The sequence below is a fragment of the Semicossyphus pulcher genome, unplaced genomic scaffold (genome assembly GCF_022749685.1).
Source record: "Semicossyphus pulcher isolate SPU_LCO1_2020_fin unplaced genomic scaffold, fSemPul1.0.p SCAF_13, whole genome shotgun sequence".
NCBI classification, from domain to species: Eukaryota; Metazoa; Chordata; class Actinopteri; order Labriformes; family Labridae; genus Semicossyphus; species Semicossyphus pulcher.
The window spans coordinates 21,846,905-21,868,265 of NW_027211637.1; the positions used below are offsets into that span (position 1 = coordinate 21,846,905).

At 40.3% G+C, this 21,361-nt stretch overlaps 1 protein-coding gene across 1 annotated transcript in view; it reads left to right on the plus strand.

Annotated features, from left to right (window-relative positions):
- The first annotated feature begins 94 nt into the window (after nucleotides 1–94).
- The window catches only part of LOC138589376 (uncharacterized), a 30,326-nt gene continuing 9,059 nt past the window's right edge, over nucleotides 95–21,361 (plus strand). The window contains exons 1-15 of the mRNA XM_069659639.1: nucleotides 95–173; nucleotides 1,974–2,039; nucleotides 2,148–3,312; nucleotides 3,416–3,674; nucleotides 4,223–4,516; nucleotides 4,638–4,818; nucleotides 17,941–18,475; nucleotides 18,852–19,011; nucleotides 19,108–19,224; nucleotides 19,357–19,458; nucleotides 19,605–19,773; nucleotides 19,882–20,503; nucleotides 20,609–20,762; nucleotides 20,869–20,958; nucleotides 21,056–21,251. Of these exons, the coding sequence (XP_069515740.1) occupies nucleotides 1,985–2,039; nucleotides 2,148–3,312; nucleotides 3,416–3,674; nucleotides 4,223–4,516; nucleotides 4,638–4,818; nucleotides 17,941–18,475; nucleotides 18,852–19,011; nucleotides 19,108–19,224; nucleotides 19,357–19,458; nucleotides 19,605–19,773; nucleotides 19,882–20,503; nucleotides 20,609–20,762; nucleotides 20,869–20,958; nucleotides 21,056–21,251 (4,099 nt within the window). The 5' untranslated portion in view covers nucleotides 95–173; nucleotides 1,974–1,984. The remainder of the gene's footprint in view (nucleotides 174–1,973; nucleotides 2,040–2,147; nucleotides 3,313–3,415; nucleotides 3,675–4,222; nucleotides 4,517–4,637; nucleotides 4,819–17,940; nucleotides 18,476–18,851; nucleotides 19,012–19,107; nucleotides 19,225–19,356; nucleotides 19,459–19,604; nucleotides 19,774–19,881; nucleotides 20,504–20,608; nucleotides 20,763–20,868; nucleotides 20,959–21,055; nucleotides 21,252–21,361) is intronic.

The window sequence follows — 21,361 nt, forward strand, 5'->3', positions numbered from 1 at the left end:
GAGCACAAATCACATTATCGCAAGATGAACAGGAAACCGCGGTGCTTTCCGCCAGTGAGTAGTTCTCGCGAGACTACGTTATCAGCAAGGCAGAGAAAATGGATGGCTGTACTAGCTAGCTACCTAGCTAAGGGAATCCATTAATAACTGGAAACTTATCATTTATATCCAAGGTATGATATCAGTTTTCTTAGATGTGTTGATGTTGAAGCGTGCAACATTCAATTATTTTGCTGGTAGCGTTGGAGACAATTATCTGTGCAGCGTGTTGCAATTATATACCAGCTGGTTAAGCAGCTAGCGGTTAGCTAAATTAGCTGCAGAGAACAATGTCGCCACCAAAAGAAAAGACTCCTCTACTCCCTTCATCGAATAATTGTTCAGTGGTTATAGTGTTGCAGGGCTAGGCTGCCTCTGTGCTTGCCTGGGGACTAAAAGTAAAGGGCTGTTAAATTCGTTTCTACTTTGAGTATGTAATTACAGGGCATTTTGGACTGGCATACTCCTGTTGATAAGAATTTGTTAATTGAACCATCTGCACCAGTCTGATTTTGCTACGGGAACACCAGACATAACAGTAGTACTTAGACGAATCCTTAGCTCTGCTAACTTAATAAGTACATTTTGTAAATAACTCAGAGAAACACAACATGTTAAATAGTTGTTTCACCTTTCTCCTCTTCATGTGTAATATTAGGGGTAAGCCTGTAGTTTTGAGTTGTGCCTAGCCTTACAGATGTACACTCACGTACATTTTACTAGGCACTCTTTGCCTTCACAACAGACTAAATGCTGGAAACGTTCCTCAGAGGTTTTGGTCCTAGTTCACATGATAGCATCACCCAGTTGCTCTGCTCAAAGTCCATGATGCAAATGTCTCATTTCACTACAGCCCAATTTTACTTGACTGTTTTTACATTTAATATCTAGTGAATGCCATTAAAAGAGCAACTAACTCTCTGTTGAAATCATTTTTCCAAAATTCATCATTTTGGCAATTTCACTTTGTTGTTTATTCTACCTGAATAAGATAAGATAGAACTGTATTCACCGTGAAGGAAATTATAGTGCCAGATAGCTCCAAAAATACAGTACAAATGAGCGAAATAGAAAAAAACAGCTTTAATATAAGTGATTATGATTAAAATAAAAAGTGTATGGGTTAATGCAAAAGAGACGGTGCCTAAAAAATATAACAAAAGTAAGCAGGAAGTAATGGTGGCAGTTAAATTGACAGTAGTATTGACAGTTATTACGCACTATTGCGCAGGATTATGAATTTAAAGATCAGTACTGTGTGCTCCTAAAGGGAGAGGCATGTAAATATACAACATTGATCCATGATAGCCAGCCTGAACTTTAAATACAGGCCAGAACAGATAAATTCTTTCACACTGTTTACACAAAACTCTTTCCCTATCGTCTGAATGACATGGCGGAAAATGAGACTGAGCAGACCAGGAAGCATTTTACCAACCTGCCATCTTATTTAGTTGAGCCTGTGACCATAGCTACATTTCCAGATGCATTGAGTTGCTGCCATGTTAATCGCTGATTATAAACTTAAGCTCAGGAGCAGCTAATCTGATGAGTGTACATACAGAAGCAGTTGCTCAGCAGTTAAAGTTAATGCAGTCTAATGCAACAGCTTGAAATGAATCCTAGTTGTGTTGAGGTTATAGTGTTGTAGTTTTTGTTGAATTAGTTTGTGGTGTTGTTAAATTATTAGAAACACCTCAGTATAGTACATTTCTACAGTTTAAACAAAGGTAAATAAAAGTCTTTATGTATTTGTGATGTATTGCAGGGCCCTTATATTAGGCAGCATTAGTTTATCAAGTGAAATTATACTTTGCATATCCTAAAATGAGGCTTTTGCAGCCTTCTACTTATTGCAGCACATCAAACTTACCCAATAGTAAACTTTGGTTTGAGCTTGTGTACTAACAAATTGTTCTTCTGTGTTTCGACAGCCTTGACACCCATGGATGTCAGTATGGACCCAATGGAAAATAACGACGCTGCTGATAATTATTCAGGTAAAACTGATCTATGAGTTTCTTATAAGTGCAACTTGTTGCCACAAAGGATCATGAATGCAGTTTTGCGTCCCTTTTTGTTAATCCTTTGTTCCTGTCTTTGTACAGAGGGGCAGCAGGGTCAGTCAGAAGGGGCCGAGTCGGGCGTGAGGCCATCCCTGTCAGAAGCTAAAAAGTCCTGGGGCTTCAGGAGGACAACCATTGCTAGAAGGGAGTTCTTAGATGTAGTCGGAGACCTAAGCCACAGTCCTCCGCCTGTCCGCAGAGCTAGAGGTCGTCGAGCAAACCAGACACCTCAAGCCTCTCAAGAAACCCACACCACCCAGAGAGCCTCTCGTGCAACCAAGAGTGTTATAGATGAGCTGGAGTGGTCTGCACCGTCATCACCTGCGTCAGAGGACAGCAAGCCAGCGTCAGAAGCTTCCGCTGGAGGGAACCTTGACCCCAGCTTATGGCAGGATTTTGGGTCTGCCTTCGACACTGCCTTCTCCCTGCTTGGCGGGGGTGATGACTTATCAATGGATATGTCAAATCCTCTGCCAGTTCCTGACAGTTTGGAAGCTACTGATGCTGTTGAGCCTCCTCCTCCACAGTCTACAGATGAAACTGAGGTGGCTGTTATCATAGACTCTTCTGATGAAATGGAGATTTCCCAGCCTGTTGTTCCCGACAATGTGGCAGAAGAGGAAATGGACAATGTGGTGTTGATCTCCAGTCAGGAGGAGGACAGTGATGAAATGACTCTGATACAGATTAAGGAGCAAATGGCAGCTAAAGGCAAGCAAGGAAGCACGAAAGCTAGAGGGGGGAAAGGTGGAAGAGGAAAGGCCAGAGGGAGGGGGAGAGGCAGAGGAAGAGGGAGGGGAAGAGGTAGAGGAAGGGGCAGAGGGAGGGGCAGGGGAGTGGAGCTTCTGTTGAGCATCGCAGACGATGAGGATGACGAGATGATGCTTGTTAATCCAGTTGAACGGCACCTGCAAGAGGAGGAAAAAGTAAATGATCCACACATCCCTTCTGAAATGGTGACCTCACCCGCTCACTCTGTAAACAGCATGAGTCCTGCTCAGCGATCGAGCTCAGACTGCATAATCATAGACTCTGATTTAGACCGTGTTACTGATGTAACTCCTGGCCAGTATGATGATGCACCAGAGGAGGAGGAGGAGGAGAAGAAAGATGATAGTAATGTAGGAGAGTATTCAAGCATACCAGACTTGGATGGGCATGACTTAGATACTCTGTACTGCATCTGTCGACAGAAACAGGATAAGAGGTACACACTTTTCTCTGCTATGGTCTCTTGGGCTTTAGAGGTTTGCGTACCTCATCCATCTGTCAGTTTCACTTCCTGATAATTGTTCATTCACTGATTCCAGGTTCATGATCTGCTGCGACGGTTGCCAGGACTGGTTCCATGGTGAGTGTGTCGGTATCAGTGCGACGCAGGGCCGTAAGATGGAGAGGCAAGGGCAGGAGTACATCTGCCCCCCTTGCACTACACGGAGGCAGAGCCAGCTCCAACCTGAACCTGAACTCCACCCTCAGCCGGAGCCTCAGCTGGAGCCCCAGCTCAGCTTGACACTAAGTCCTCGTGGTGACGAGGGGGAAGCGCACGAGGAGCCGCAAGCCCGCAAGGTTAGTGTTGCATTTGGGTTGGCAGCGATCTCCACATGGCTGCCTTTTCTCACGACAAACTATAAATAGCTTTTTAGCAGTCATTTCTTTTTTGAGAGTAAATATGTGTCATGTCACAGCATGATATGCATGATATCAGAAACATCTCCAATACCTGTAACTTACAGCTTCATGCCTATCTGCTGTTCTGCAGTTTTGCACAATTTTAAACCGTCTGAATTTCTTTTACCTTCTAATTGAAGCCAATTAACCTGATGGTTGCTGACTGCTAGCTGGAGCTTTATCTAGCCTGGCCTATGTATGTAGGGCTCTATCTGATAGGTCATGTATTCACATGCTTAGTGAGAAAGCATGCCACTATTACATTCAGTCATTTTTCTAAATCTGTTGTGACGTGTTTATTGTGCATGCTCATATCCCAATAATGATGACATAGCGATTTATTGTGCAGCCCTCCTTCATAGTATTATATTTATCATCATGAGTCATTAGCCAGTTTGCATGTCAGAAGCCTGGTCTTTGTGCCTGAGATGCAATTATGGTTACAGGAGACTGTAGTGGTGTTTGAGGAGGAGGAGGAGGAGAAGGAGGAAGGGCAGGCGGTAGCTCTTGTGACGAAGCAGGAGCCCGAACCTGAAGCCGAGATGGAGACCGACAGCTCTCTTCCTCTGTGCATTGGACCCTCGTGCGGCAAACCGGCTCTACAGGACTCTGTCTACTGTGGCACTGACTGCATCCTGCAACATGCTGCCTTTACTATGAAGACACTTTCTGGCCCTAAGGTGCCAAAATCTAAAGGACGGGGACAGAGAAAAGCTGCCACCGCGAGACCCCCTGCAAAGGTAAGTCATTTCAACAGGAAGACTGAGTGAACATTTACATGTCTGATTTAATGTGAAACCAGAGTAAAAATCTATTCTTTACTGTGTATTGTCTTTATTTTAACAACTACTTTCATCACAGGGTCAGAGGTCGAGTAGGATGTCTAAGAGATTAGCAGAAAAAGCTGAGGAGAAGGAAGAAGAGGAGGAGGTGAAGGAAGATGATGGAGGGCAGAAGGAGGCTGCATATCCCTTAGCCCGCGACCCGAGTCTCACAGAAGTTCAGGCCTCCTCCGTACCATCATCTAAGTTTTACACAGCGTGTATGTACCACTCGCTACTCACACACACTCAGATCATACAGCAGTTTACACAACACGCACCGAGTTCCTTCCTCTTTGAATCCTGTCACTACGTAACACAATTATACACAAGCACGCACACCTGGACACGTTCAAACTCTCTCTGACAAGTACAAGGTTTCGACAGTGGGTAAGTATGTTCACTTTTATAGTATTTTTGCCCAAAATGCGCTCAAACAGTCATCACTTGTCGGTTTACAGTACCATGACCAGACCAGACGCACTCATTGAAACCAGTCTCATAACTGGGAACTGAAACACAGCTGCAGTGTGCAGGGTTGTTCTGGGTAGGCAGGGTGTTTTATTGCGTTTGGTATCGGTGTCTTGAAACACTGCTCCTCTCCTGCAAACTCACTGAAGAAAAAGCCGTACGTATGCACCTCAGAACATGTCAAGCAGTCGCTGAACGATGAACGGGGTAGAAGAAGCTTTAGTGGGTGTGAAAGGAAGACTTAACACACCAACACCTTTGGTAAACTAGAAACATGCTGCGTGTAGTGGAACAAGCTGCTGCTTAGTGGTGTATGAAGAATACTTTACAGTCAAGGCTGGTGTTTCTAACCATCACCTGGCGTTCACATAAAGCATACAGTCGGTATGTTTTCACACGTTCAGCTCAAAGTCAACAGGAAGATGGCTTCATACACACACACACACACACGGGTCATCATTTCAAATATTAAACAATGGCAGTTTTTCATTTTCACCTCTAAGGATCAGGCTTGAACTGGACTTCCATCCTACGTCTGTAGACATTTAAAGTTGTTTGTCACTTGTGAAGTTACTTTTTATAAAGCTGAAAATAATCAAAATATAAACTAGTTAATTTTAGATTTTATTGTAGATTTTAGGTTGACTACTAGTGTCCACTGCGTATTTGGTTTAAGTGCTTTGACATGAGCTAGAAAGATTGTCGGACATATATACAAAGATAAGCTTTGCACTCTATATTCTCCATACCTTATTTTATGATACTTTTATCTACACACTTGATTTTATTCTGACTACTACAGGATCTGTTGTACCTATCAGAAAAGTTCTTTACCCTCAAATTGAGCACTGCCCAAATAAGGTCGTCGATTGACCTTTACATTTTGAATGACAATGAAAAGATCTAACCTAATCTAAATAGTGAACTAGTTTTTTATCGTGAAAAAATCTGTGGCTAGACATAAAAGAAACTTGATATAGAAAATACTGATCATTTGATACAAACGGACACTTTTAATATCGAGACTTCTGAAACTCTTATTAGCTGTAAGAAAGAGAAGGAAACTGTCTCTGCTGTCAATTTAGTTTGCCAATTATTATGATCATAATATCCAGACATTTGGAACTTTAAGACGTCTTGTTGCAAAAATAAATCTAACTCCACATTAAATCAGATACAACTCAAACGAACAACAGGAAAACGACATCACGTTCCCGGTAAAGATAACTCCATTTACAGTAGTTGTCCTGAAGTCCCTGGTGATCACCTTGCAGCGACCTCCCGAGACCTCATGGAGCCAGTGAGCCCCTCTCATCAGTCAGTCCACCAGCTTTCGCTGCCATGCTGGTGTCATGGTAGACATTTGTAAAACTCAGAGCACACAGTTAAACTGAGACCCCGTACATCAAACATTTCAACACTCCTCAGTATGAGTAAATGCATCAGTCTTGTGATGCCTGCTGAATGATGTTGTCGTGTCACGTTGTTGGCAAAGCACATCACAACTTTTCAAACAAGAACCGCAGCATTCGAGCACCAGCACATTTCTTTTTGTCTTCCAGTTGCATTGTCTGTTTAGTCAGTAACTCAACATATTTCTGCACTTCATGCATGGAATCCACTTTATAAACTTTGGACACACAGCATCAGAGTTCATAACTTCCCTTGTCCTTGGCTCTTCTTCAGACAAAACCCTATGTATCTCAGGGGAAACCTTTTACATCATGTCTCTTGATGCCGCAACTTATAGTGCCTTATAAAACTCTCAACACACACACACATACACACACACACACTCATCACACACATGTACTCTCTTGGAGCAGTCGTGGATAGGGACTGGGCAGCTGGTTTGGAGGAGGCGGGGCAGTTGACTTCTTGCTGCTGCAGAGACGCAGAGGGGCCTGGAGGATTCGTCTGTGCAGATGCTAGAATGAGTTTCAACCTGGAGTCAAGCGAGTGGTGAATGGGAGATTTGTTGTCACGTTTCCATGACGATGATTTCAAAGTGTCAGCTGGCCACCTTCAGAAATATGCTCCTCTGAGAAATGACTTCCCCTTCTGCGAATGAAGATGGCCGACAGTTCACCTCACAAGCATACAAACTGTAAAGATGAAGGATCGCGTACATATCGCGGGTATAGTGTTTACATAATCTTGCTTTGGCCACATTTAGTTAACAGGTAGACAATAATGGGATTAACACAACTATGCTTCTTATATTCTCAACCTCTGCCTCTCACTCAAACATGCATCCACATTTCTCTGTATAGTTACACAAACACACAAACACACAGACAGCAGCCAACAGCATTTGTAGCTTCTGAATTGAATGTGTGTTGTTTCCTTGTGATCACTGACCCGGGGTCAGCTTTTACACACTTTTTCCAATAGTTTTTGACTATTGTTCAACTTGACCTCTTATTCCCAAGTACAATAAAACAAATGCAACATAAAAGTACACACAGCAGATATTAAGTCTCCCATTACATATTTATTATCATCATACATAATGTAACTGGAAAACATTAAAAATACATTAATATGTTGGTATGAAACAACACACAGATTCATGCATTATTGAAAAGATTAAAGGCATTAACATGAACAGCTACACTTCTTAATCTCCCTTAAAACCTTAATATTTAAAATAGGGATAGACCGATTATCGGCTGGGCCGATTATTGGCGCCGATATTCGGCATTTTGACCGACGGCCGATAAGAGATCAATTTAAAACTGGGTTATTTTGGCTCTGATGCATATGCTTAAAGGCATTTAAACAAAGTTAAGTGTTGGAGTTTGTATTATTCAAAATTTTGACGCCAATATTTTCACTTTTACTGCAAATGAATATCGGCTTCAAATATCGGTTATCGGCCTCCTTGACTACTAATAATTGGTATCGGCCCTGAAAAAACCATATCGGTCTATCTCTAATTTAAAACATCAGTTTTGACACCCCTTACCTAACAGTGGAAGCTGATCAGAATATCAAGACGTTAGGATAAACGTAAGTCTTATTATAAAATACATAATAATAATAATAAAGCAAATACACACCTAACACCACATTAAATAAGGTACAAATTAAACCAACAACAGGAAAACTGATAACCCCAATAACTCCAGTTGCATTAGTTGTCCTGAAGTCCTTGGTGATCACCTGTTGCGGCCACCTCCTGAGACCTCGTGGAGCCTCTGAACGTGCAGCCGTGAGGTCCTGGCTGAGCTGCTTCCTCTTGGCAGGCAGAGGTCACGTCTCCAGCAGGGCGTCTGACAGTTTCACAGTAGGGTTGAGGTCAGGAGATGACGCAGGCTGAGATGATCCTGCTACCCAGCGATCGGCTCAAATATGTGTTTGCTGCACAGTTTTGTCTCTGCATCACACACCATCATGGATCTCATTGACCTAAACTGTACAGCTATTTTAAGATGAGTGGATTTTGATGATGCTGGGCATCAAAGTACGGCCAAGTGAACCTCAAACTGACAACTTACAGATCCTTCTATCAAGTTTTCACCTCACTTTTAGATGTGACTTTTGCAACTTCCCAAAACATACCTGTCAGTCAAGCCTCGGCTGGTTGAAATTCGTCAATGAAGATGATCTACGGTAAAAGTGACGAGTAGTGTTGGGGATGGGTTCCATTGTGACTAAAATGAAATAGATTTTCCTACAATGTAGAGTTGACGTTTTTAACTAGATCGTTTCAGCCTTTGCTCACACACAACTCATGGACTCTTAAGCACAGTCACCTCTGTCTCACACCCACATGCCGTGGGGTGAAGTTCCCATCAATGATGACCAAGCCTCAGTTTCCCATGTATGTATTTTGCATACCATCAAGGAGCATTGTTACGACTCAACAGATGCTTTTAAAAATATATATTTAAAACAGGCAGTCTCATTGGGATCTCTTTTTCAAAAGAGACCTGTACAAGTGAAACACGACACAGCAGGCAGTGGCTAAACATTGATATTCTGTTATGATTCAGTATTAAGCAGGTGCATATTGCGATCATTTCCTCGTGTTAATCGTCCACCTTGTGACTCATTGAATACAAAATAGGCAGTGGTGACTTTAAGCTACTCCTTTTTATCTGGTCAAGAGTGTGACATTCATGAAGTCCAAAGACTAAACTTCACTCACTTTGTTTATTTGTGGAGGACCAATTGGGCCCCCAGAACCTCTTCAGTGTCCCTGACACATACATGTGCAACATTTGTCTTACAGCATTCAAACCTTGCTGAGAAATTGCCTTTAAGAACAGAAACTTTAAACGACTCCACACACAAAACTGAAGACCCAGCTCCAGAAACACAAGTTGATTCCCAATAGCACGACGTGCTGTGTTTTTATTTTTATTTTTCAACTTCAATCATCGACTCTGAACTTGCAGTATTTTTTGGGGGGATTTTAGTGACCTTATGACATTCTGTTTATACAGTATCATATATATGATATTACAGAGATGAAACAAAGGTCCACGTGTGGACCTGAACAGGTGATGGTGCGGTTCATGGTCATTCTGTAAACTCTCTAACTTGCTGAGGCGACCGTGTGGTCTACTTTTTGTTATCAAGTTAAACTGCAGCAGATTGACACAATAACAAACTGAGTGGGAGATGCTGACCGGGGGGTGGGGGCACTTCTTTTAACTGGGGCACCTGCAGTATAAAAATATCTGCCTGGAACTTTCACTGACTCATTCAGATAAGTTTCTTGTCCTAAAAATAAGCAGTTCTTAAGAAAGCATTTTACATATATTTTTACACATTGTCGTGAAGAATAATAAAAATAAAAGGTACACCATCAATTATTTCATATCACTTATCTTATCTTATCTGAACACGTAGATGGTTATTAGAGTTACTGTTGCATAGAGCGACTTCCTTCTGCTTCATCGTCTTTCCTCTGTGCTTTAAGTGAAATCTCATCAGTTGTTAGCTGGAAACATGAACACATAATGACAAGGAGATGAATTGTACCAGGTGAAAGCGTTGGCAAAGTCTGAGAGAAGCTCTTCTGAGAGCTCCTTTTTTTTTTTATCCTTCTCAAACCAACGTGAGAACGAATTCTACTGAAGACACGTCACAGTCTTAGCACACTGCTGGCTTTGTTCACGCTACTTCCAAATCACTGATCCGTTCTTAGGACGATTTAATGGTTTGGTGTGAGGCTTTGTGAGGCTCCACTGAAAACACTTACATTAAATGAGATGTGATTGTTCACAAAACCTGAAATATTGCACTAGTAGTTATATGTTATGACGATGTTGCCCGTTACCTTGGTGGTAAGACAAAAAGTGTTACTAAATTTAGAGCTTAAACTAACCCTTACGCTGCTTATTAATCTGTTGATTATTTCCTCCATTATTAAATGATTGTGTGGTCTGAAAATGACCAATGACATTGTGAAAAAGGTGTTTTTGTGTTTCCCATGACAAAGATTACACCTCAAATATCCAGTTTTTTTTTAACAATTCAAAGATATATTCAGTCTGAGAACTTTTTTTTTCTTTAAAAAATTCAAAAAATTATTTATCAACCATCCAAACTGTTATCAAGCTTATTAAATATCTTCAAGATCAAACAATGTTTCACTTAGTGGAAGTTACATTACTTCAAAGAGTCACAGTTGGACTTGTTTGAAGCTGCGGTGCAGCGTGACATCCGGACGTAGTGTAACTCTCACGGGAAAAGCATGTGATCTCTGTTCAGTGTTCAGAGTCAGTCTGAAATAGTAACTCCTGTGGGGTCAGGGGGACACAGTTTAGCATCGGTGAGCTGAGTTTAATATATGAGCACACAGGTGTTTTGCTATGAGAGGTAATGTCAATCATTTTCAGGTATTGGCCAACTCTACCCACCTCTCTCCTTTATCCGCTCCATTTTCTCTGCTGTATCTGTTTGCTGCTTCATTTTAAACCGAATTACTACTGATTCACCATCACATGCTCGGAGAGCGTGCGTGTCCTGGGGCCTTCATTGGTTTAAACATTTCAATACATCATATAATTGTAGAACACGAGCGCCCTCTACTGGCCAAACCTTTAATGTGCAACCACAGTGTGACTGACGTTCTCCTGATTTCACAGTTAGTGAGAGGTGATGCCTCCTCTGTGCTCAGTCTTGTTTGCCTGCTTTCTAACTTCCCAACATGAACTTCAAAGGGTGCAGATTATGTAACCGCAGACATGTTTGAGTAAATATTAGTCAAGTTTTCTCCAGCATTATCATTTCAAAGGTACTAGGTACAAAGGTACTAGGTTATTGAATCATAGAATATTCATATAGATTTACATCATAAAAAAGCCCCTTTAACACCATTTTTTAAGTATTTGTCACGTTTGTTAAATGTATGTGTTCTAATTCAGTCCAGAATGACCCTGTTGTCTTGCCTGCATGTGTGAGCCCTCTGGAGAAATCAACACAAATTGAAACTGAAGAATCTGAGTCATTTTATAAACGGGGGAATTCCTAAATATGTTCCTGTAGACGCATGATTTGAAAGCTCTTTGCTCTGACATTTAATCACGTGTGTGGAGCAGCTATGCAGAATGAGGTTGTGAAAGAGGTTGGGAGGTGTGCTCATTTGCCATCTTGGTGGGAGATGAGAAGATTGATACCACTTGCCTATCAGCAGTTAAATAAAAGGCCTGCAGCCAGTTATCTTAGTCAGGAAGTACTCCTTCACACTGTACCGATTCTTTGTACAGAATTAATAAACACGCCTCCATGCGTTAATCAGATTTAACCCTATGTTGGGATAAGCTTACCCTCTCCATTTTAACTGTACAAAAATGTGTTTTTCTCTTGGAAAGGAAGTGAATAAGTATATTCCCCCAAATATCCAAACATTTCCGAAAGACAAACAATTGTTCAGATACATTTATTGATAACACAGTTCCAGGTCAGGAGTGAGGGGGGTCTGGGGTTAAGATCACATGGTGGTCTTATGTTTGACTCAGAAACCTGCAGACCATTGGCCGTCTGTGGTAAGTGGTTAAGAAATGATGGATAAGAGCTTGGAGTTCTAACCTTGAAGTGAGGAAGTACATTTGATGGATATTTAAATATTCTGTTTAGATTATGTTTTGCATTTGTTTGTCATGCTCTATTGACGGCAATGTCTAGCTGTTGGCCGTTATTTGAGTGGAAGATCTCAACAACTTTTGGATGGATTACGAAAAGACTTCATAAGAGATTCATGCTTTCTAGATTAGATCAATCTCACTGACATTGTTCACTTTAAAGGTTTTTTTAGTGAAACGACTTCACAACTGTTTGGGGTTTGATTACCATGAAATCTGGCACACTCATTCATGTCAGGCTCAGGATGAATTGTGATACATTTGGGGATTCTTTTACTTTTAACCAGCAGCACCATCAGGTCAGAGTGTATATTTGTCCAATACTTAGCAAATAAGCCACATTCCCCTCTTCTTCCACTGCACCTGTGTGACTGAATACAGCCTAACAGACCTTTTGGTCCTTTGTATCGTATGCAACAGGCATTAATGCACTTTTATATCATGTTGTGTTCATTATTGGAGGCCAAATATTTCATGAAAGCTTTATGCTTTCAAGTGAAAATCCAAATCGATGTCGTGTGACATGTATTACTAAGATGGAGGAGCTGGGGTAGTAACACAAGTGACTGAGGACATACTTACTGACCTGACAAAGAACAGGCCGGAACCATCTCTTTTAGGGTCCAGACCATTTGGTGTTTAGCAACTTTCCAGATTAAAAAGGAAAGAGGAGGAAGACATTCTCAACACACATTACCTGTTCAGATACTGTTTTTAGTGCCATCTTATAAAATATATGATCACGTATGCAAAGAACGGAGCTCACACTAGCTTCAAAAACCTGTTAATTGTTTGGTCAAAATAAAGAAAAAGAGGAAATGGGTACCCTTAAAGTTGAGAGTCAGAAATCTAATACTGAAATGAACAAATGAAGCATATAAAATACACATGTTCTCTATAACAGCGAGCTGTACAGTACATGTACAATATTGTGTCCGATGAGTGGAGGCCAGCTGCCATCATATAACTTTTTTTTTTTTTAAAGGGACGGTCCATCCACATACACATACCTGCCCATGTTAAATAAAGTGTTCATGAAGTATACCAACTTTTACCTGAGAATTTAGTTTGCAAAAATGTGTTCCAACTTTGCAGCATATCCCAACAGCTCTTCACAACTCTGCCTTTTTATACAAACCACAGTGATTATTTAACAAGTACATGTCTGTAGTATCATTTTCACTTTGCCTAAAAACCGAGCTTAAAACAACGCAGGTCATTGTTACATAACAGTGTATGGATTATGAAGAGTATACATTTGATCAGTCAGTGTATAAATAGGTGGGAGCTGTGGCTCAGTGGTAGAGTGGGTCTTCTTTCAATTGGAAGGTTGTTGGTTCGATCCCCAGCTCCCTCTGTCTACACATGGATTGGTCCTTGGGCAAGACATCCCCAAATTGCTGCCGGTGGCATATCCATCAGTGTGTGAATGTGAAGACTGATTGAGAGGGGGGCACTTTACGTAGCAGCCTCTGCCATCAGTGTGTGAAAGAGTGAATCCGACATGTAGTGTAAAAGCTGCTTTGGGAGGTCACAAGACTATAAAAGCTCTTTATAAGTGCAGTCCATTTACCATAACGTGACTCCTTTATGAGTTTGATTTGTGCAGGTTACTTGGCTAAAGTGTACAGTCTGACTTCATTCAAAAGAAGGCATGTAAAGGTTGATATTATAGATCACAAAGATCTATATTCATTGTATGGACTGAGATTGCTCCACCATTTGCCAAACCATTCTGAAATGTGTGCAACGATTCACATGTCCAATGTACCTACAGTCATCAAAAGAAAGTTTCTATTTGTATCATAGTTGTTTCTATCGCTTGCTTCAGAGTGAAGGACCATGGGAAAAACATGAATCTCCCTCCAAAAAGTAAAGTCCAGGGAGGAAGAAAAGCCACAGAATGTCTGAATCATCTTAGCTCTTTAGATATCTTCTTTTATTATGAGTATCTAGTGCTGAGGAGAAAATAGTTACATATCAAACAGGAGAAAAGTGCAATAAAAATTGGAGAAGATTACAGTACAATGATATGAATCAGATGTGATGGATTCATGGTAAATGGTAGAGAAGTACCACAGCTGTCATTGTGTAGAAATAGTCTTACAAGTAAAAGTGCTCAATGTGCTGCATGCCCCATTTCACAAACATATTAATCATATAAGAGATTTTATTGACGAAATAATGTATAATCATCACTGATGTTGCAGCTCGTAAAAGTGAAGCAAATTTAAAGTACCTTATGTACCCCAGGTAGCTTAATTTTTTATAATAGTTGATTTATATCGAGTATTGATCATTTTAAATGACTACAGATGTCCAATATATACAAATGTAGTAATTAAGGTTAAATGTAAATACAATTACAGGTTCCTTAAATTTGTAGGTCTACTTAAATGTAGTACTTGATTAGTGACATGCCACCAGTGAATTATAATAAAGCTTTTATTTACTCATCACTGCATGAAAGCCATGATGTGCTTAATTTTTACAGTATGTGTGAACGAACCAACAAAGTCTCCAATGAACCAAGAAAAACAGCAATGATGTGTGTAGAGATAAAAGATCAGCACAGAGAGATCACTGGGAGGTATTTATCAGTGTGTATCAAGGTTAGCAACAGAGGAAAGCTTTCTTCATTAATCTCCGGCTTTTCTAAATATAAGAGTCAGAGCAGGATCCCACGGAGTAGAGACGCTGGTGGTGGTGCTGGTTGAGTAAAGCCAGCAGGTGGTTGATGGAAACTCTGGGCTGAATCTCAGGAGGAAATGGTGCTGATGGGGAGCGGTGGGTCGCACAGTTGTAGGTCTGAAAGGCAGAATGACAGAATCGCTCTGATATTTAAACACCAGCATCTGTGGACTGAGTGGCTCCAGGACAGCGGCTAGATGGACACGGTGACCTCAGAGTTATGAATGTAGAGACTCTGAGCGAAGACTAGAGCGAGAGACAACAAAATAAAATCACGCTCTGAGGGAAAAAAGAAAAATGTTAATTAGATCTGCACTAAAGATTCTTCACAAAAATTCTAAATAAAGAAATTGCATGTCAGCATTTGATGCTGCAAGTTTCATAGATATGTGGATATTGAACAATTTAAAGAGATGTGCTGAGTTGGTAAATCATTGTTCAGTGAAAGAGTCTAAAAAAAGAGCATCATCCTGAACGACTCTTACTACTATTCTTCTTCCCCACTTTGTCTTTGAACCACACGTACACATTAGCATGATATAATACAATAAAGATATTTTTTTTATTTTATTCCTCTTAGATGCAGAAAGTCTCTTTTCTTCTCTCCATCATTTGTTACTTCATTTACACACGTTTTCCTATATCCGTTATTCTCTTCGCCTGCTGGTGCCCAAAAGTAGAGAGACGGCATGTATGCAAACAAAAAAGCAGGATCATTTACTTCCTGTTTTGAACCCTGTTGAACTGAACTGAGCTGTAGTTACAGCTTGAACCAACACTATTTTGGTGTGTGAGGCGTGGTATGAAGTGTCAAAGAGCCAGAGAGCGTAATTTAAACTACTGTAAATACTCCTTTTGTGATACTACTAATAGCACCTGCATTAAAAGAGTTTGAGGGTTTGGAGCTGGCTACCCGCACGAAAGATGTCCCAAAGTTTACGTCTCCATGCTCATGCTCAGTGTTAACTAAACATCCAAACTCATGTTTCATGTTTGCATCGTCTCCCTGTGTTTGTATGTTTGTTCACGGGTGCTAAGATTACCTTCCAGATATGCATTTTAGTTATCAGTAACATTACTTCACATATTATGAATAAAAATGTATTGAATATATTGATAAATGATGTAGACCCAACCTCAGATCTGCTTTGCAGGTTCTGCACTGTGACTGGTCAGAGCTCCAGAGTAGTTCTTAAGGACAGTGCTGGACAAAGTATTTAGATCCCTTACCCTTATTTAACACACTTGCATTAATGCATAAGCAGGACTTTGTATTTGATTTGTAGTCTGTTGAGTTGGATACATATTTATAAGTATTTTCTATAGGGATTCAAAAATATTATGGATTAATCTGATGATTATGTTCAAGATTAAATTAATTAATTGGAGACCAAAGTGACTTATTCACAAGGCTTCTTTCGTCCAACAAGCAGTCAAAGTTACTACATCAATTTATTTTCTGCCAATAGATTAATTGACTAATTTATTCAGCTGTACTTAGATAAGTTTGATAGGTTTTGTGTGCAAAACAATTTGAAAAGTAACAATTTCCTTAATAATTGAAGTTAAGGTAAAATGAACACATTTCCTTCTAAAAGTAGGGGGAAGAAGTGGCATGGAAAAAAATACTCATGTAAAGTATAGGTACCTCATTGCACTCCACCACGGCTGATGGATCCAGTGCAGAGGATTATTTTCTAAGGAAAGGAATAAAATTAGCGCCGACCACCAGCCAAATATTGAGTAAATGTTTGCTGAGACAGTTTTAATACTACGACTTGTATATTTCTCTCTCTCTCTCTATATATATATCTATATATATATAGATATAGATATATATCCTACCTAAATATGTATAGGAGCTGTATATGTTTACAGCTCTAAAGTGTTCTGCATAGATTTAGAACTGGCCAGAGCACCTGGCACATGAGGCAATGCCTTAATTGTCACTATAACAATCAACAGCCAGATGCATCAATATTTTTTATATGTCTGTGGTCTTCCTCATACAAATATGATGACAAATTGCTAGGTGCTGCGTTGTTGTATCAATTGGATGGCGCAGAAATTATTTGCATGTGTGAATGAAATTCTTCTCAGTGGTTTATGTCACTCGTCTTGATGTTACATATTGGCACTGCCTCAGTATTCATTTGAAAAAACTCTTTATGTACAAAACACTTGTTTGTTTACATTTTGAAAAATGCTTCTTGATCAAAACCTCAAATAGAAAATAAGGAATTTAGTAAAGATGACCACATATCCATGTGTTATCTTGAAGAAATTTTTAGCATGTTTAGCAGATTAAGGTTTGTCTAGCGTAAACCTTGTGCATTAATGCAACATAAAGTTGTCGATTCAGCGAATCAAAATATGTTACTGTAACAAAGTAAAACACAAGTATGTGTGACGGTATTCGTTGATTTAAATGATCCAATATCCTCCGTAATGTAAAACATTGTCTCTGAAGGAAAAGGGAATATTAACACTCATTATAATCACTTAAAAAATGGTACCTGGACACATTGGCTTAACTTTATATATTGAAGTCACAGATCCATAAAGAGAAGGAAGGCGCAGCAGTATTTATATTAAATATTAAAGTCTTTTTGTGTTGTAACATTGCAGTACTTAAAAAAGGTATAAGTGTGTGCTTAATGATGGCCTGTGTGTGTTATAAAATGGACAAAATAAAAAAATGACAAGAAAGAGGGCTATATAGGATCTATACGTCACTGTTGAGAAGAAGTGTGCTTTAATGTATAAATATATCTTTATGTGAACTGTTCATGGGCATAGGTCACAATCTGCATCCATTTAACAACTATGAAACTATTCTGGTTTACAGGCCCGGTGTGAAGTTTACAGAATATACTAATCATAATAATCAAGTTATTCACCTATGTGTTTACTTTCTCAACTAATCATAATCTGTTTGATTTATGATTATCAGGCTTGGGCAGCAAGTAATGGTAATGACTTGATTCGTAATTATTGTTTATCTTGTTACATGTTGGTTTAGGTCACAGTTAATAGACAGTTTTTTTTACTTTATATTCACAAAACTTTTTTTGTTTCTCACAGCTAAAGAGCACAATAAACAGGCCGAGGCTCGGAGCGAGGCGGTAACTCCACCAAAACAACCTCAGGAGGAGAACTCTACAGATTCTACTCCTTCCTCTCAACCTGCCTCTGAGCCAGCCCCACCACAGAGCCAAGCTCAAGTGAAACCAAAGGAAACAATCGGCAGTGGTTTGTCTAAGCAGAAATCTGCAGAATCGCTTCTCTCTTTACCACCAATCCCAGCAAAGTCCAAACTGTCTACAGCCACACAATCCCCTTCAACATCAGCTCCCAGGCATCATGAAACAGGGGCCCTTATGGTCACTAAGACCACATACGTCATACCAAAGAAGCAGTCTGCACCACAGCCTCCGTCCAGCCAAGTGTCGGCCTCAGCATCTGGCCAAAAGACTTCATCTGCCCCCACGCCGCTGAATGAAACCAGAAATCTGCCAGTGCCACCTGCGCCAAGCGCTCCTTCCTCCAGACCCTCTCAGCCCAACAACCAGGTCAGACAGAGCATCCAGCGCTCACTCAGCAGCATCCTGTTCAAAAGGTGAGTACTGATTTTAAAGGTATTTAAAATTGTAAAATGTAAGAAAACCTGAGGCTGTTATGTACCTTTTTAGGAAGTAAAAAACAGCATTGTTTGGTAAGCATGCAGAAATAAATTCAACATGTATTTTGCTACCAGGTCTTTATCAGAAGAGTGGGTCCTATCCAGATTATATGCTCGTTAATTACCTACATTTTTAGCTGTATTATCCCATATTAAAAATCTGTGATTAAACTCATAGGTTAACCTTCAGATAGAAACATTATTTATGTTTATGTTTGTCATTTTGCGAGTGTTCTTGTGTAGGAATTGCATCTCTATCTGTTGCCGCAGCACTGCACAATTACTTTGACTAACACTCTTTTCATTCCTCAAGGGTGACTGATTGTGAGGATTTGGAGATGTCTGAGAGTGAAGTTGCCAAGCTTGTTGCCAGCATTGAGATGGAGATGTTCAACATATTTCGAAACACAGACAGCAAATACATGAACAAGTACAGAACTATAATGTTCAACCTGAAAGACCCAAAAAACAAGGTTTGTTCTAAGTCGATTCATTTATTTCTGTTTTGTGATCTCTGTTCCTCCCATATGTTTCATTGCTGCTCACATTCACTCATGGGTTCTCTTCAGGGCTTGTTGTATAATGTTGTACATGGAGAGATCAGTCCCTTCAGACTGGTCAGGATGAGCCAAAAGGATATGCAGGCTGTCAAAGCATCAGAGCCAAGTCCAAAAGCAACAACAGAGGTACAGTGTAATAGCTAACAAACACAAAATCAAGGCAGATTTAGATATTCATTCAAATTTGTTATCAGACCTCTGAAGGATCAAGCAGTGTTTGCGTCAAAAGTGATTTTCCTTCTGCTTGCTTTTATCCAGGTTAAGGATGCAGCTGCAAAAGCGACAAGTTCACTGCAGAAGCCTGAGGCAGTGAAGGTTGATTTGCCAAGTTTGAATCCTGCAAGACCCAATAAACCAGCGGTTTGTACTCGCCTCATTTGCATTCAATTGGTCCATGTTGAATGCTCATTAGATTGTCTCTCCTGCCTCATACGAACATTATTATGATGATATTTTTTGTGGGTTAAGTCTTATTGTCTGTGTTTGTGTCATATGTTGCCACCCAGGAACACAAGAAAAGTCTTCCTGCTCCTGCTCCTGCTCCTGCTCCCAAGGCCAGAACAAGCCAGCCAAGCCAGGGCATTGCTGTACCAGATATTCTTGCCTGTATGCTGAAGGACACAACATCAGAGCACAAAACTCACCTCTTTGACCTGAAATGCAAGATATGTACTGGTGAGTTATAGAACGTTGCTACAGTAGCTGTTCAATACCAAGTAGACATTATTATACAATAAATGTAATTTCTAGTCCTTCAAAGTAGATTATTATTTCTTCCTGAAGGCCAAATGCTTGCTGGGGACGATGAGGAACCTGCAAAGAAAAAACCCAAGGTTTCTGAAAAAAGAGATAGCTATGAACCACCTTGGAGAAAGCCTGCAGGAGATGACTCCCCGCTGATGGCACCACCTGATTCACCTGACATGGATTCTCCAACATCATTCCTTATGGATCCTCCATCCCGCCTTATCATTGACGCTCCAGCGTTGACTATAGTAGAATCCCCAGCTTCCCCTGTAATGGATTCTCCAGCTTCCCCAACTTTAGAGTCTCCAGCCTCTCCTGTCATGGACTCCCCTGCATCCCCAACTCAAGAAACTCCTAAAGCTACTATACCAAAGAGAACATATACACCAGTTGTGATTCCAGCTGTTTCCACAGTAACCATCACAAGGCGTGACCCCCGCACTGCAGCAGGCAGGTTTACTGCTATGTCCAGTGGCACCTCTGGTCCCAGTAACACAACCCATAACCAATTAGCTCCTTATGCTCCTCTTAAAGAGACAGCATCTACCTTGCCCTCAGCACCATTGTCTTCAATACCACCAAAGAAGACATTACCTAAATCCATCTTGATGAAACCATCTTCCTCTGCAGATCCCAGACTCTATGGCACATCCTCAAGGTATGCAAATCATTTTTACTATTTTATTCTCTTTTTGGTTGTATACGTTTGAGCAAAATCAGCATAATGTGTGAGTATTATTGTATTTTGTTGTTTGTTTCTTAGGACTGTGATATCTGAACCGTCAGCTGATGGTGAGACAGCTCGGTTTTTGGCTAAGGAAGACATTGTGTGGAAAGGCTTCCTAAACATGCTCACGGTGGCCAAGTTTGTTACCAAGGCATATCTGGTTTCAGGACCTGCTGAAAATCTTAAAGCGGTAAAGTCCTGCAACAACTTTTATTCAAAGAGCTTTATCAAAAGATCTGTCATTATCTTTACTTGAGTTGACAAAGATTTGATGATTTTTTTCCTCCTTTGTGTAGGATCTACCTGATACCATTCAAATTGGAGGACGAATCCTGCCTGAAACTGTGTGGGACTATGTCGCAAAACTAAAGACATCTATTACAAAGGCAAGTGCTAGAAAAAGTTTTTCTTTATGTATCTTTTACAATACTATTGTAAATGTATCAATATTTAACATCTCTTTGTTTGTTTTTTGTTTGTTAGGAGTTATGTGTAATCCGGTTTCACCCTGCAACAGAGGAGGAAGAAGTGGCATATGTCTCCCTGTTTTCCTATTTTAGCAGCAGAGGTCGTTTCGGTGTGGTTGCGAATATCAATCGTTCCATCAAAGATGTGTACCTTGTCCCACTCAGTTCAAAGGAATCGATTCCATCCATACTACTACCTTTTGAAGGACCAGGTGTGATAATGCTTTAACTACTGCTAATAGTTAAACTTGAGATAGCACTTATGTTGCCACCACCAACACTTAACAGTAGCTCATATTCAGGCAGCAATATACCACCAAAA